General features: G+C 41.6%; 1 protein-coding gene and 1 pseudogene across 2 annotated transcripts; one reads left to right on the plus strand and one right to left on the minus strand.

Annotated features, from left to right (window-relative positions):
• Window positions 1-9,064: 9,064 nt before the first annotated feature.
• Window positions 9,065-11,639, minus strand: TPBG (trophoblast glycoprotein). Of its 2 annotated transcripts, none has more exons than XM_054024202.1 (2): window positions 11,546-11,639; window positions 9,065-11,206 (listed from the first exon to the last, which is right to left on the minus strand). In XM_054024202.1, the coding sequence occupies exon 2, from the start codon at window positions 10,960-10,962 to the stop codon at window positions 9,796-9,798; it is 1,167 nt and encodes a 388-aa protein (XP_053880177.1). In that variant the 5' UTR covers window positions 10,963-11,206; window positions 11,546-11,639; the 3' UTR covers window positions 9,065-9,795. The 2 variants fall into 2 exon arrangements, with proteins under 2 accessions (XP_053880177.1, XP_053880178.1); XM_054024203.1 differs by lacking the exon at window positions 11,546-11,639 and adding an exon at window positions 11,335-11,533.
• A 5,094-nt stretch (window positions 11,640-16,733) lies between these two features.
• On the plus strand, window positions 16,734-16,953 carry LOC128835173 (U2 spliceosomal RNA; annotated as a pseudogene).
• Window positions 16,954-17,214: the final 261 nt, after the last annotated feature.

Genomic DNA, 17,214 nt, shown 5'->3' on the forward strand with positions numbered 1-17,214 from the left:
TATGCCAGCTAGTTTACCTCACATTGAACTTTATCCTCTAAAATTATTTTCTTGAATTATACAAATATGAATGTACTCAAACAAAAGTAACGCTAACAAAATCATCATAAAATATTGGTCATGTGCCCCCAGATGAGTACGAGTGCTCTGCAGATAGTTCAAACGTATTGGTTCTGTAGATGTGGAGGGAGTTAGGGAAATGGAAAAAAAAAAATCAGAACACACTCGAAGTGAAAAACAAACTATTAAGTAGCCATTTTACTTAAAAGCAAATTGCAAAAAAATTACAAAATCCAGACCTCTTAACTCCTTCAAGTTAAATAAAAAAGTATTTCAATATCATACTCAACAGCAGTCCTTTTTTTATCCCAATGCTTTCTACATGTGTACTGGTACCTTCTTTGCCAGGTGTATTTTTCAGTAGTTATGTTCTCCTCTGGGCTCTAGTTTGCAAAATACCATTTTTCCTTTTCTCAGTAGGTTATAAATTATACAAACTAAGACACTAATCTTTACACAGTATTCCATTTATTAATAGACAAATTCTTCTTCTCCTTAATAATAGTACAAAGATTAGATACACTGGTTCTCCAAAGTCAGATTTCCTAGTAGTCCCATATTAAAACTTCCACTCTCCACATGCTCTGTTTGGCCCTCCTCCTTGTTCACTTGAGACACAGTACTTCTTCACATTTGATTCATTTAATTGAGGCATTTAACCAAGTCTGATCTTTAGGTAAGTTTGAGTACTGCTTCTGCAGTCATGGTGAGAATTCTGGGTACCAGCTCCTGCTGGGAGAAGGAAACCTATGTTTCCCAGATTGCTTTTTTCAGAGCTTGGGATCAGTCACTCTGTCCTATCAGAGACGTTTTCTGGTATCCTGGAAAACTGAGAATATAAAGTGCATGCAGGAAAGAGAAATGCTGCATAGAAAACCCCCACTGAAGTCTTAATGTATACTCAACCCTGTGAATTCATTTGCTTAAAAAGCACCTAATTTTATTTTGTATGTGACTGCTTTCATACAAATTGTATCCTTGATTGCTTAATAGCATAAAGGTGGAGAGAAAGGTGAGGGAGAATATAATGTTTAAAATATAGATGGTGAGTGAGTGAGGCAAGAGATGTAGGAAGGCCATTGCATATGCCAGAAATTACAGAGAAGGCTCTTGATGGACAGTGGCAAGATTCTGGGAATGGACAAAGGCAGGCTGTACTAAATGAGCAGAGGGAACAAAAAAGGGAGTAGCGAGACCTAAGAACCTCAAAGCGCTTCACAAACTAAGACTTTCAGTATCTCTGTGAGGTACCTACTATTCACCAGCTTTCTCACATGGAGGCACAGAGGTGCCACGACCTTGATCTTCCAAGATGTTGGCCAAAAATTTTTAAGATGATTAGAATTGCTCAAGTTTTGGATGCCCAACTTAAGACAATTTGCAGAGGCCTGATTTTCAGCATTTTTCAAAAGTCAAGCCCCTTAAGGGTGTCAAGCTGGGCACCCAGAATCATTAGTCACTTTTGAAAGCATTGGTTATTACGCACCAGCAGCTTCCATTGAGAGCGATAGGCAGAGTGAGGGGAAAATTTGAGTGTTGGGTTTTTTTGGGGGGGGGGGGGGGAGGGGGTGTTAATATAAATTTCTTTAAAAGAAAATCTGAATTTAATACACATGTATTACGGCCTAAAATTATTATAACAAAACATTTAAATAAATAAATATGCTGAATCCATGCGCCTCTATCAAAAATGTGATTTAAAGACTGCTTTCTATATAAAGAATGAATCAGGGGAAAAGAGCTAAGTTTTGATCTTTCTAAATATGGCACAATAGGTCAGCCTAAATAATTTAAGAGATTGTGTCATCTTCATCAGGATTTAGGGGAGTAGGATCTTAAAGTTCCAGTCACTTTCACTTAACCATATTTGAAAACTTTCCCAGGCTGACGTGGAAGAATAATTTAAATTCACTGACTATAGTTAATTCCTCTGTTTAATAAAACATTTAATTGTAAATGTGAAACATGTTTTGATGAGAAGTTTATATATCTAAAAAACATTTAAGTTTGATTTGTTTAAATTGTATATGTTGCTGTGTGTTTAAATTTCAGTTACCATCCTAATGCAGCTTAATACAAATCATGAGCAAAAAGATAATTTATCTAGTAAATAAGCAACATCAGTCACTATTTTCTAACCCACTAAAAATGTACAGCTAATAAGAATGTGAAACTATTAAGCTATATAATGGCTTAAATAAATATAGCTATAGTGTAGCAAAAAGATGTACCACATCTTGTGTAAAGGCTCTATTAAATTGTAAATCAACATGATTTAATGGTTATATCAACCTATGAGAATACACCTTTCTTTAGCAAATAGCTCAAGTACAAATGGAAAAGTTGATTAAAAATCAATGATTTAAATGTAGGTTTTCTACTTGGTGATTTAAAGCCAATTCACCCTGTTATAGGTGTACGCATTTGTGAAAAGTCTAGGCCATAAGTGATATGCCCAAAGTCTAATACTGGTTAAGTAGTTGTCGCTTCAACAACTATTCCTGAGGGCATTCTGCACCAAAAAATTAAAATTTTGTGCACGATATTTTAAAATTCTGCAAATTTTGTCAAATAAATGTGGAGGCTCCAGCATGGCATTGGGGAACACAGACCACTGTCTGCACAGAGGTGGGAGATCACTGTGCAGCTCCCCCCCGGGACATGGACTCAGAGGCAAGGCTGCACCCAACCCTGACACAGTGCAAGGACCAGGCCTGCCCCAGAAACACCCCAGGGCTCTGCCTTTCTGTGCCAGGTGCACCAGGTGTGGACAGGCAGGCTCAGCAAGACAGGATCTAAGTGTGGAGGGGCTTAGTGTGGGTTGAGAGGGTTCTGTGGGGGCAGTCTGGGTGCAGGCAGCTCAGTGGGGGATCCGGGAGCGGGCGAGGATCTGAATGTACAGGGGCTTGTTGGAGGGTTCTGGGTGCAACAGTAATGGGACTTTGCAGGGGGGTCCAGGTGAACGTAGTTGAGGCTCAACAGGGGAGGTTCTGGGTGTGGGGGGAATAGAGCTCAGAAGGGGGGCCTGGGTGTGGGATGCTCAGTGGGTGGGTCCAGATGCAGCTGGTTAGGCCTTGGTAGGGTGGAAATCCAGGTGGCTCATTGGGATGGTGAGGCTTGGCAGGAGGGTCTGGGTAGGAGGAGGTCTGGGAACTCCCTGTACAGAGATCCCTCCCCCTGCAGCTGAGGAGTTGTGGGTGCAGGAAGCACAGGGAGGAGGAGGAGGGAGAATTTGCAGAGCTTCCTACAGCTGGGGTAGAAATTTGGGGGGGGGGGTCTGACATGGCCCCAGATGCTATGCGGGGGGGGGTGGGGGAGAGGAAGTCCCGTCCTCCCCAGCCCAACTGGGACTAGCAGCTGAGCCCAGTGCAGAGTAGGAGCCACCAGCCAGGTCTTCTCCAGTCCCACCCCCTACCTCACAGGGATTTACCTCTCTGCCGGCTGCCTTGGGCACCCGAAACATACTGCTGTGAGGGTCTCATGACCACTCTTTAGGCTTCCCTGTGCTTTCTCATCAGAAAGTCATTTTTCCGCAAGGAAGCAGAGAAATCTGCCAGGGACATAAATTCTGCATATGCGCAGTGGCGCAGAATATCCCTAGGAGTAACAACTATCTCCCCATTAATTAACCAATATAATGGATGCCAAACACTCTTTTGACAGTGAGTATTTTACTTTTAATAGTGTCAACAATGCATTTTTGTTTAGATGCTTAAAAGCAAAAGTATTTCACTATATTAAACTCATGAACAAATCCATTGGCTTCAATGGGACTACGCTAGTAAATAAAGTTCAACATACACGTAAGTGTTTGGATGTTTGTAGACTGTAAAACTCCAATATGTAGACGACCCCAATATGTTTACATTTAAGCATCTTTCTGTGCTGAGTTAACACTAAGAATGAAACAAAACAAAACAAAGAAAGTTAGAGCTAAGACTGACCATGTATTCTGGTTTATTCTTGAGCCAGTGTATTTTAACAAAAAACACAACGGTACTGTAATGACCTCAACACTCTGCAATATCAACGTCTCAGAAGATGAAACAGCAACCTTCACTTTTATTTCCACTTTGTCACAATCTAAAATGTTCCTAAAAAAATAGGGATTTTTAAAATGAGATTTATTCCCAAGGGAAAAGGTGTTTTTCGGTTGTTGTTGTTTAAAGTGACTGAGCCTGCAACCTCTGTGTAGGCAGAACTCTTGGCAATTTTTCTTTTATAATTTCCCCATAGTAAGAGAATTGACACTATCAGTCACCATAATTTCTTTATATGTAAATATATATTTGCAGACCGTAAAATACAGATTTTTTTTGATCTAACCATTAAAAACCTGAAAATCCATCATCATTAATAGTGTTAAAAATCAATATGCAACTTGGAAAGTACTGCACATATTAAACTTAAAAAGCAGAAAGCTATCACATTACATTCAAAACAACAAGAATAATTAGGCCACAATCCCTTAAATCATTTGTCAATTTTTTTTTTAAGCAAGTAAAAGTCATGCAGTTTGCACATAAATGGCTTTTATCAGTACTAGTTAATGAAAATTGGTACCACATCCATAATCTCTACTATAAAGAAAAATTACATTCTTATTTAAAACCACAATCCAGCATTGCCTATAAAATTTAAAGTAGATAAATCAAGAGAGAGCACACAACATTTATAAGTAATCTGGTAGCAAAACCAACATGTCTTTGTTCAACAATCATTCTTAATAATAAAACCTAGCTTCAATTTGCACATGCCCTGAATCTAAAGATTTTACAAGTCTCTTCCATGCATAAGATTTCTAGAATAATCAGACTAACTTTCTAAATCTTTCACCACAATGTCTATTAACATATCACTACTAGTTTGTTCGGATGTTAGATGTTATCTCATGCATAATTTTAGAGAACTCAAGAGACACATTATTTCACCATTTTCCAAGAGAGGAAAATGCTGTCCAATGAATGCTTTGGGGAAAAATGTAAATAATTACTATTTAAAGAGCTACAATAAAAATATATCTATTAAAATAAACTTTAGTAGCTTAATCATTCCCCATTTTTATCATTTTGATTTATATTGATTACATTAGAGATATCTAAATCTAACTGAATTCAATGGGAGTCTCCATTGATTTAATAGGAACTGCAGCAGGCCCAGAACATCATAATGTTCAGCAGTCTTAAAGACTACAAGTTTGTTGGTTTGCTAATTTAAAAGAACTTGCACTTAAAAGAGTACTGAAAGCCCATTCGGGCAGAAAACATGTAAATCTGTTTGTAAAGGATCACATACGTTTTATGCTACATACATCTATATTCCACTATGCCACACCAAAAATGTCACAGGTGAAACACCTGCATTAAGAACATTACAAGAACCTAGCTCTCTACTTGCTTTGCACAAAAACCTCGCTGCCGTAGCTCGTTAGAAATAAGATGTGTGTAGACCCATGAAGACAGTCCACAGTAAGAAAGCCTATGGGTCTCCAACAGTGTAAGAACGCTATCTGATATCAATCAATAATTGCATCTATCAGCTGTGTTGGGATTATCATTGTTGACAAATTTAAAATGGGTATAATCAAGGTCTCTTTCATAGTTTTAAAAACAATTTATCTTTTTAACCCCTCGCCCTCCATCACAGTAGACAAAATTAATTTGGAAGCTTGGAATTTAAAATGTCTTACCAAATGTTCTTTTTGTGCGGTTGCTCATGAACACTCAGCTGCTGCAGAGAGGAAAAAGTGTGTGTCAAGTTTTGATCTTGTCAACCTTGACAAGGGCCCTTTTAGTATAAAAACTTATGAGCAAATGACAACGGTGAATCTCAAAATGCAGTTGTACTCAGACTGATTTTCTGTTTGTGGAACCCTTTCATTATATATATCTACAAATGGATTTCTGGGGAATGAGAAAAAGGAGAAACAGTATAGATCTATAACAAATTCTCATTGAAAACACTTGTTAGTTATAAAATTAGAGCTTTAGCTCTCAGTGCAACAAAACTTTGAATGTTACCATCATGTCTAGGTATAACTCCGAGTCCGATGGCAGCTTTGGCCAGTACTGTATATTGGTTTGGACTGATGGCTTCACCTGACTATCTGTTAGAAGGGCATTATTAGCCATGCTTAAAAGTTAAACTAGCTAACAAGAAAAGATTTAAAAACAGGTGTGTAAAAATTCTGATTACTTTTGGAGTTTTAATTTAGCAGTCATGCACTGTTTTGCTGAACATATGAAATGTTTAGCTACCTAACAGCTGACTGGGCTTAGGAAGATTTGGGGAATTTTCTGTCCCTGAATGGACAATGACAATTTATCCAAACTACACTTCTTCATATTTATGAGAAGCATACTAAAATTCTTCTAACTCCCAGCTTCACTTTGCTTCCCTCTCTTAAAGAAGATTAAGCTTGTTATAATTAGACTACTTTTAGGACAGCAAGAGACCCCTTAATCTAATACTATTTATCCTTTTTGATTCTTGGCTACTCATCCTTCTTGAAGCTTACCCTCTTGCTTTAGGCCAGATGCTCTTTCCTATGAAACCTCAATGACAACCAGCCCATTTGGAACTTTCAGATGTTGCCTATTATATATATATATATAAAAAGGTTGAAAGCATTTAATACTGCATACTTTTTATTAAAGTCTGAAGGAATAAAATAGCCCTCCCACCAATTAAACTGCTTTGGAAGTAGTAATTAGGTGAAATTTAAGGTGTCAAAGCAGGATAAGCAGTGGGAAAGAGTACGCTTTAGAAAACCCTGCAATCCCAAAGCATTTACAATGTACACTTTTTAAAAATTCAGAAGCACTTTTATAACTATCTTATTCTTGTCTTCTGTGTACTAACTATTTCTTATAGGAAAGGAAGACAAGCTCCAACCATGAATTTTATAGAAAAGATTTTAAAGATCAGATGCATTTTATAGTTTCTACAAAAACACCAAAGCATTCATTATTGGTCAAACATTTTAGGTGCTATCAGCATAACACAACACTGTCACAGTCTAATGGTCATACACTAATAAATCTACTTGAAAGCAAATGGCAGAACTTATTTTTAAAGCAGGTGTCACCAATTCTCTCAACAATTTTACTACAGTGACTATCATACAAAAACACTGATAATCATTGAGTCTAATAGATGTTGGTACAATTGAGATACTTTTCCACTACACAAACACGGACTTGCTGAATTCTTTAGTTACAGATTATGTGACTAAGATAGTCAATTAGCTATCCTTAATAAGCTATGTATGAAAGACTGATATTTTACTGTATTTATTTTTAACTTATCTATTAACAAAGGCCACGCCTCCAGGAAACTGCTTGGCTGGTATATATTTGAAATTATTATTATACATTATATACAGCTGTAGTACCTATAGGCCAATGACATTGAGGCCCCGTTGTTCTAGGCACTGTACAAACACATGGAAGGTGACAATCTCTGAAATAACCAATACAACATAGCTTGTCATGTAACTAAAATACTATCTTTTATAACACAAACTATTTTGCATTTACTAAGTAATCATGAGCTTTAAGGAATTTTTTGGTAGTTGCACAGCAAGTTATTCAGACCCTAATTTCACTATTGTTAAATACTTTAACTGACTTTTGGGAAGGTTTTTTTTTTTTTTTAAATCTGAAAACTGAACCTAGTGTTCTGTGATCCTTATATTCATCATCAGAGTAGGAGAAGCTATCATAGGTCATTAGTTTTAAAATACATTCATCAAAATTTTGGGAGTTCGTCCCTTTTCCTTATTCTCAGAATTGTGTACCTTAAAAACAAAATGTCAGTGTTAGTGAATGTTGATGTTTTCAAGCTACAGAAGTTAGTCTTAAAACAAATTAATTACTTTGAGAATGTCACATGCCGCAAGGATAAAAAAATTGCATTTAAATGGTGACAACTGTCAGACTAAGTTTATATGTATATTTTTACCCAATATCTTAGTTTGAGCTACTTTATGTTCATAAAAAGTCTTATGAAAAGCATATAGCTACTACAATTTTCACTATTAAAAGCAAAAAATAATCTATGTACCAGACAAACTTTATATTACGTTATGTGTATTGTTTAAGAATGTCAGATAAAATAATTGAAGTGCTCAGCCAACAAGCGGAAATATTAAATTAAGTGTTAAAAGTTCAATGTGAATCTGTCCCCTTTCATTTAGAATCTGTTTACAAGAGAAAGCTCATTAGGTTATTGGTGGCTACAGATGGTTCAGTTGCTATCCTTTCAAAATGCGCCATCAAAATTAAATACTAGGCAATATGATAAAGTCCTTCCTTATGTATTCTGCATAAACATTTAAACAAAATGTCACTCATAGGCAAATGTCAAGCACAAACATGTATAGAATTATTATTAAAGATGACCTGTTAGTAGTTTTAAGAAGCAGTAAAATTAGGTCAGATCTCAAAACATGATGCACAGTGTAGATTACTGCAGTACTGCCCAAGGATTGCAAGTTTCAAATAATAAACATTAAGTTTCATGTGCCAAATTGTGCCTTCAGGATTTGTCAACATTTAATTTATTATGGAAAATCTACTATATAATTAAAAGCAATAGTTCAGATGCAATTTTCTAAAGCTTTAAGCATGCATCATCGCACTTGATTTTTAATTGCAGTGTACGTTTTCACGTAATTTTTATTTGTTTATAATCTTGCAGTATTTTAGTGATAAGGGAGAACCTAGCATTAGCCTCTTTGTTTTTTGTTTTGTTTGCTGGGCTTTTTACTAAGGGAAATCTGTTCTCCCTGTGGAATCTATACATTCTTATACGGTGATTCACAAATTGCCACGTGAATACTTATAACCAGACTCTAAACTGGACCCTGTTCTATAAAAACAAATTGTTTTCCATGAATTAATACGGTACAACTACTTGTGAATAACTTTATATTTCCCAAACTTATACTTCCATGCATTTATTTCAGAGTTTTATCATTAAACAAATTTCAGCACAACAGTAGTTCTTTGTAAGAACATTTATTGAATTATTTAACAGTTCAAACTGAGTTTATATGCAGTTTATATTAAAAAAGCATCCTATTTTCATGTAAACTGCCATCAAAAAGAACTTTACAAAAGAGTAAGCGGCTTATTGAGGTTGTAAGTTTTCCCTAACATGTAAAACTACAAAGTATTTGTGCATGCTCACTATTTTAGTTGCTTCTTTGTACAGAGTTGTTAGGAGCTTTTTAAATCTGCAGGTAGCTTATGGAATAAAATTATTTTCTTCTCAGTTAGGATACATAAGAACAAAACTGTAATTGATGAATAAAGCTTCTTTCCCAAAAAAGTTGAGGCAGTTTTTGTTGGATAGTATCTGTATTGGTAAATTGTATATGCTCTTGCGGTTTGGGAACATCAAAGAGAGGATCTTTTTCACTTTAGATCTTGAAAAATGTTTCAAATAAGTATTGAGAGCAAGTTCCAAAGAAAAACAGGTGGGGGTGGGGGGGAGGAAGAGAGGGAATAGCAGCATGTTTCTTATGTACAGCCCAACACCATGCACAATTGCTCAATGTTTCAGGGTAACAGAAAATAGTCATCACCTTTACATTACCTGGAGGCATATTCCCCACGTGGCACAAATAAATCTGTTGTTTCTCTGGGAGAGGGGAAGTGAGCATGGGGGTAAAGCTTAAGTCTACATTTCATGCATAGATATTGTGCCCTGCCCTGCTTCCATAGTGTATCTTCATACATCAGAACTAGAGCTGAGGTTTGTTAGCCTGGGGTCTGCATTCATCTCATATCTGTAGTGATATCCCTCCATGTGATCCCTACATGCATCTCTGATATTGTACATCCACTTTTTGATTCCTTTTCGGTTCAAATACAAAACTAAGAGAAAAATGGCTCCAATGAGAGCCAGCACTATCCCTAAGAAGACATACGAAGTTTGCAGTTGGGACTGGATGTCTACAGGCACAGAACAGTCGAGGTCTGAGCTGTTGGTCTTCACCAGGGGTTTGTCCCGTATCTTGTCAGGGTAAGAGCACTTCAAGGCCCCTTTCCCTTCCACCTGGTCGCTCTCCTTGAGCCAGCTCACCAAGGGCTCGATGCAGCAGTCGCAGACCCAGGTGTTGTGGTCCAGGCTGATCTTGCGGAGCGCGGGCCGGCTGCGGAGCTGGGCGATGGTGGCGTTCTTCAGGCACTTCAGGGAGTTGTGGCTGAGGTCGAGGCTCTGCAGCTGGGCCAGGCTGTGGAAGGTCGCGGCCTGCAAGCTCACCAGGGAGTTGTTCCGCAGGTCCAGGTGCTGCAGGCTGGGCAGGGAGGAGAACATGCCCGCAGGCAGGGAGAGCAGCCTGTTGTCGGCCAGCTCCAGGCGGCTCAGGTTGCCCAACACCCCCGAGCCCAGCAGCTCGGCCAGGGCGGACACCGCGCTCTGGTTGCTGAGGGAGTTGCTGAGGTTCAGCTTCTCCAGGGGGCTGCTGGCGTTGCCGAAAGCCTCGGGGCTGAGCCTGGCCAGGGCGTTGCCGCTCAGGTCCAGCTGCCTCAGGCTGGGCAGGCTGGCGAAGGCGCCCGCCTCCACCTGCTCCAGGTGGCTGCCGCTCAGGTTGAGGAGGCTGAGCTGGGGCAGCGGCGGCGAAAGGAAGGCGCCGGGCGGGAGGCTGGCGAGCCGGTTGCCCGTGAGGAAGAGGAGCCGCGCGTAGGGCGGCAGGTCCGGGGGCACCGCCGTGAGGTTCCTGTTCACGCACTTCACCGTCCGGGCCGTCTCGGAACACTCGCAGGGCGCGGGGCAGGAGCCGGGCTGCTGAGCCGAGCCCCAGCCCAGCAGCACCTGCAGCAGCAGCCCCAGCGCCGCCCGCCTCTCCCCGCCCGGGGCCGGGGGCGCAGCGCCCCGCAGAGCGCGCCCCGCCATCCTCGCGCCCCTCTGGCTCGCGCTCGCCGGGATCCGGACGCTGCTGCCCGTCGCAGGAGCCTGGACAGAAACTCTCCGCCCGGGGTACGTTCCGCTGCCCCCGGGGCGCGCAGGAGGGGAGCAAGGCGGCACCCTCCTCACGGCCGAGGTGCCGCAGCCTCAGGGCCTGGGGCGCCTCGCAGGCAGCCACCCGCTCCCCTTCTTCGGGGCGAGGGGGAGGGGCGCCCCTCACCCCCAGCGAGACCTGCAAGGAGTAAAGAGACGGATAAAGCAGCAGCACTTCGCCGGACGTCCCCCCTTGCAGCCCCCGCTCCCCAGCCTCACTCGTGCCCCCCACCCCGCGCAGGGCGGCCCGCCGGGATCACTCCTTACCCGGTACAGCCCGGCTCCGCTGTCCCAGGGGAAGCTCCCCGCGCCGGGGTAAACCTGAATCCCCACCGGAACCGGCGCCCCGCCCGGCTCATCGGGCTGCCCCAGTCCAGAGGTGGCGGCTGCGACAAAGCCGCCGCTGCAAGAGAGACCCGACTCCACCCGCGAAGTTGTGCCGAGGCGCGGCACCCCGCGCCGCCGCCTCCAGCCTCACCTCCCGGCTCGGCGCCGAGCGAGCCCCGTGCAAACTCCGCGGCAACCGAGTGCGAGGAAGTGACCTGGCTCCCCCAGCTCGGCGGCCACCTCTTCCCCTGCGGTCCCGCCCCCGCGCGGCGCCTCGCCCAGCCCCGCTGCCAGCACAAACCAACCGCGACCAGGGGAGGGGCTGGGACATGCCCCCTGCGAACACCCGCTCACTGTTCCGGGAATATCCCCTCGCAGCCCAGCGCTGGCACGCTGCTCGGTGCCATGGAACCCCAGAGGGAGGTCCCCGCTTCCCCAGCTTGGTGCTGCTTCCGCACATTTACCTTGGAGCTGAGCGGAGCCACGTGGAGCGCTCCCCAGTCCGGCCAGGGAGGAACTGACTGGATCCCAGCAGAGCAGGCGGATGTGACTGATGTTGAAGACAGGAGAACCTCCCCGGCCCTGCTCTCACACTCCTGTTGAAGATCAAACGTCCCCCTACTAAAGCTTTTAGTCAGATGAAGGATGTGTAAGTGAGGTTTTGGTTTCAAGATGGACGAGGTGGGCTGACAGTGGTGTCTGGTTGACAGCGGAGTGTGGGGAAAAAATAAACTATCCTCCCTGCCCTCCAGTGTGAGAGGAAGGCTGGAGAACCAAAGAAGGGCTGTTGCAACAAAGACTAGTACTAGGGTTGTATGTGACTCAGCTAAGGGATGTGGTTATAGTGGCTATTAGAGAGACAAGATGAGTGAGGTACTATCTTTTATTGGACCGATGAAAGATAGTACCTTGCTCACCTTGTCTCTCGGTGGCATTGTTGGAGGCTTCATCAAGGTGTTCAAAGAGGACAAGAGCAGCCAGCCCAGTTACATAGGAATGCCAGCCTTCCCTTCCAGGTGTGAAACTGATCACAACAGCACACAACTTTCAGTGCAGTAATGCTTGGGGACAAAAAGTTAGTGTCAGACCTGAGAAATAGCTACTGTGCTCTGGAGCCAGCCCACCTTTGCAGAGAACAGATGATTGGGCACACTTAAGGAGATTGGGGTTCATCATTTTTGTTAATGATGATTTTGCACTTAAATCTAGCCTGATATTTTGTTCTAAAATATTCATTCCCATACCAACTGATTTCTAGGACAGGTGGCTTTGGGGAACATTCTGCTGATTATTTATAAACTTATGTTTGATTAAAATAAACAAAACTGAAGCTCAAACATGATTGAAATATCAGTGAATTTTAGATCTAATGTAAAGTGACTCCATGTTCAAGAGAATTATAAACTAAAAATCTCAAAACAATACATTGTATATTTAAATTTGCTAGTGAGAATGGGATAGAAGTACTTTTTCCTTGATCTGTCCTTCTGTGACTGCTGTATAAAAGGTAGTATCAATCAAATTGCAAGCTCTGATAATATGGAGACAATCACTTTATGTAGGCAGATAACAATATTTGTGCTTGGGATGGTGCCTGGGGAATATAGAAGCAGTTTTATGGGAGTAAAAATGGTCCAAACCAGCAGCAATTTTTTTTGTCCTTATGGAAGCGTTATGAATGCAGCCACCAAAACACAAATCACGTCACAAAAATGTGTAATGCAACATAAAACAAACTGTGAAAAGTAAAAAATACAGAAACAAAAAGGATGGAGAAGGGTTTTGTCCTAAATAGATACATAATCTAGTTGATTTAGCTTCTGACTCCTGAAGTATTTATGTTGTGTTAATGAAAGCAGAGTGCAGGGAATTATTTACTAGGTTTCCTGTCAACCACTTGAATGACAACTTATGTGGCAAGGAGAAAGAAAAACTACTTACAGAATTTAAAAAGTTTTCTAAAGTTCTATTCTTTAAGTCAGTATGTTTGTCTGTGTATCTACTGGCTTTATGGAGGTCACACTAATGACCCCAGGATTGACATTGGCCAAAGCTAACCCAGGATAGGTGATTATTACTCCTGAAAAATTGTTATTCTAAAGTTTGTAATTTGTCAATGTTATGGACAAGAGTACTACACAAGGTTTATTAGGAGTTGCTCCTCATTTTATTTCTTACCTCATCCCTTGTCCAAAAAAGTAAGCCTGTGATTAGACAGTTGAACTTTAGTGTGGTCGAGAAGAGATTTCCTGCATTCCAGGTCATTTATAGAAACAGAGAAATGTAGGGCGGCTGGAAGTGACCTCGAGAGGTCATGTAGTGTAGTTATGGGGATTCCGCAACCTTCCTTGGTAACCTATGTGACTTTGCACCCCATAATGCTTTATAGAAATGTGCTTATGAGTGTAAATATGACATAACTGGAATATGTTGTATGCTATATATGCCATGTAACACATCTTTGCAAAGGTTATGATCTACTGAATATATTCATCCTATTTGTATGCATGTATCATTTTTATATCTGAAGTTATGAGTGTTGGCTCTATGCTTGTATTTAAAGTGTTTGCTTTAGGAAGCACATAAGGCAGATTTGGTCAACATAGTGTGAAGGGGTTATTCAAGTAATTGGGAGTATTTAACTAACAATGGACTTTGAGAGACAGCAATCCACATCTGAGCTTTCCTGGGAACGTTCAAACTAACATGTAAACAATGGCGTGAGCCTGCAAAAAGCTGAATCATTCATAGACATGTGACTTGCTCAGATGGCTAGAGACCCCATCTTGTGTCTGTGATGTTGCACAAGCCCCTCCATTTTGTCTTCAGTTGGCTCAAAAGACAACCTCTTCACCCCAAAGAGATGCCTGAAAGAAACCGGAACAAAGGACAGTAACTATGGGTGTGTGAGTGATTGCTGGACCCAGACTAGGAGGAAGTCTAGTCTGTAAAAGAAGCTTATTGGAATATCTCTGAGAGTGAGATTTACCTGTATTTAGTTTCCTACTGTATTAGACTTAGACTTGCCTAAGATGTTTTATTTTATTTTGCTTGGTAACTTACTTTGTTTTGTCTGTTATTACTTGGAACCACTTAATCCTACTTTTTATATTTAATAAAATCACTTTTTACTTGTTAACTAACCCAGAGCAAGTAATTAATTTGTGGGGGAGCAAACAGCTGTGCATATCTCTCTATCCGTGTTATAGAGGGCAAACAATTTATGAGTTTATCCTGTATAAGCTTTATACAGAGTAAAATGGATTTATTTGGGGTTTGGATCCCATTGGGAACTGGGTATCTGGGTGTTGGAGACAGGAGTACTTCTTAAGCTGTTTTCAGTTAAGCCTGCAGCTTTTGGGGGATGTGGTTCAGATCTGGGTCTGTGTTTGTAGCAGGCTAGTGTGTCTGGCACAATCAGGCAAGGTACTGAAGTCCCAAGCTGCCAGGGAAAATGGGCTCAGAGGTAGTCCCAGCACATCAGGTGGCAGTTCACAAGGGGATCTCTGTGACCCAACCCGTCACAACCTATTCCTGTACTTAATTATCCTTACAGGTATAACGTTTTTCCTAATATCTAGCCAAAATCTTGCTTGTTACAGGTTAAGCCAACTTTGTCTTGTCCTAGCTTCTTTGGATATGGAGAACAACTGATCACCATCCTCTTTATAACAGTCCTTACAATTTTTGAAGCTTATTACCAGGTCACCCTTAGTCTTCTTTTCATAAGGCTAAACATGTCCAGTTTTTTTAACCTTTCCTTATAGGTTATATTTTATAATTTTTGTTGCTCTTCTCTGGATTCTCTGCAGTTTGTCCACATGTTTCTTAAGGTGTGGCACTCAAAACAGGACACAGTACTCCAGCTGAGGCCTCCAGTGCTGAGTGGGGCACGACAACTACCTCCTTTGTCTTTATGCAACACTCCTATTAAAACATTGTTAGCCTTTTTCCAAACTGCACCACATTGTTGGCTTATATACAATTTGTGACCCACTATAACCCCTAGATCCTTTTCAGCACCAGCCAGTTATTCCCCACTTTGAATTTGTGCATTGGATTTTTCCTCCCTATGTGTAGTATTTTCCACTTGTCTTTACTGAATTTCATCTAGTTGATTTCAGACCAATTTTGTGAGCTTATTTCCTTAGTTTATTTAACAGATTTTTTTAATCAAAATTAAGTATTTTTCCCTCTGATTTGCAGGCATCCATCAGGGAAAGCAATAAAGAGTACCTGTTATAGAAATAAACCAATGGAATCTATTGATTACCAATTGTAAATAGCAGAAAAACATGAGGAGTAGGTTTGCAGATCTGAGATTTAGGACATTAGTATGTTTGAGATTAAGACAGCTGCAAAAATCTACAGATACATAATACTGGGTGATTTGTTTTTAACTGCTATAGTTGCTTTGACTACCCCAGAATCATTGGGAGCATGATTGGAAAAGTCATGTATAATAAAAGCTTGCTTTTTAGACTGATTTCTTTTGGTGACTACAAAGGAGGAGGAGACCCTTCCAGATTCTTGTAACAATGAACAATCTGAACAATGAAGTTTTTCAGTCACAGCACCTCTACACAGGCAGCTGGATGCTAATTACCTTGATCCAATTAATCCTAAACTCCTCACTAATGAATGCTTGCAAAGCTCCTAAATTCCATTGGTTTTCTCCGGCCCCATTGTACACAAGTCATCTGCCCGGCCCCCCAATACTCACCTCCTTTTCCTGATTTGACACGTCATATCTTGATTCTTCATCCTGGTCCCATTTTTGTCTCCTTAAAACCTGCAGTAATCCACATTGGGCTCTTGTTTTTGGTGAACTAGCAAGGTCTTTAGCAGGTCCTGTGGACTTTAAAAAACCAACAGGGAGGGAAAGCTGCAAATGAGAGCAAAAACAACTGACAGAGACTGGGGAGATGGGCCATAGTGAGCTCATAAATGTCATGGGATTCCCTGCCTCTTGTCTGTCTCTGCTCCCATTGTTCTGCAGTGGTTAATCAATGGGATGATTCATTGGGCAAGGTTTAAACCCTGTGTAAGGGTAGCAGAATCTGGCTATCAGATAAGATGTATTCATCAGAGAGTTGTAAAGGAAAGGAAATGTGAAATAGCAGATACTCATGATGTGAATAGACCCGAGGAATGGAAACAGCTCCTGAAGACTGGAAAGCTGTTATCAAGGTACCTAATTTTAAACATTGTGACAAGGTATAGCTAAGGGTTGAAGAGCAGCTGGATCTGGCCAGTTGTGATTTCCCCTGGCATGAGGGAGTTCTCAGCTGTCACGGCTGAAATGCCTGTCTCCTGTGCCATGCCCTGTCCTGGTTTCAGTTGCTTCTTGGCTCCTTGGAGCTAAGATCAAAGTGTAGTGTCTGTTCTTATCAGTTCAATTTCTTCTGATGGACAATTGCAAACACCCGTCCAGAAGATGGAATGTCCTGCAGCCATTTTTGAAAAAATTGATGCTGCTTTGAAGATATACTCCACTCCTCCTATTTTGGAAGAAAACTCTTTTTCAGCTGTAGCTACATTGTCATCGGCTGTTGCTGTTCCTGCGTTCCCTGCTTTCCAAAAAGCTCATCAAAAACCTATCCTGAAGACCACCCTTGGTGCCTCACAGAAGACCCGGACCACCTGCAAGAACCAAAACATTAGGAGCTGGCTGAAGAAACCCCCCGTGGATAACTCTGCAGGGAGACCTGGCTCCAGAAGGACGGCTCTTCGGGACTTCACATCCAGGAGCAAGAATATCTCAACAGCTCTTCAAGAGGGGGACCCCCGGAGAACCCTGCCCGCTTCCCAGGACCAGGA

The sequence above is a fragment of the Malaclemys terrapin genome, chromosome 3, assembly GCF_027887155.1.
Source record: "Malaclemys terrapin pileata isolate rMalTer1 chromosome 3, rMalTer1.hap1, whole genome shotgun sequence".
Lineage (NCBI taxonomy): Eukaryota > Metazoa > Chordata > Testudines > Emydidae > Malaclemys > Malaclemys terrapin.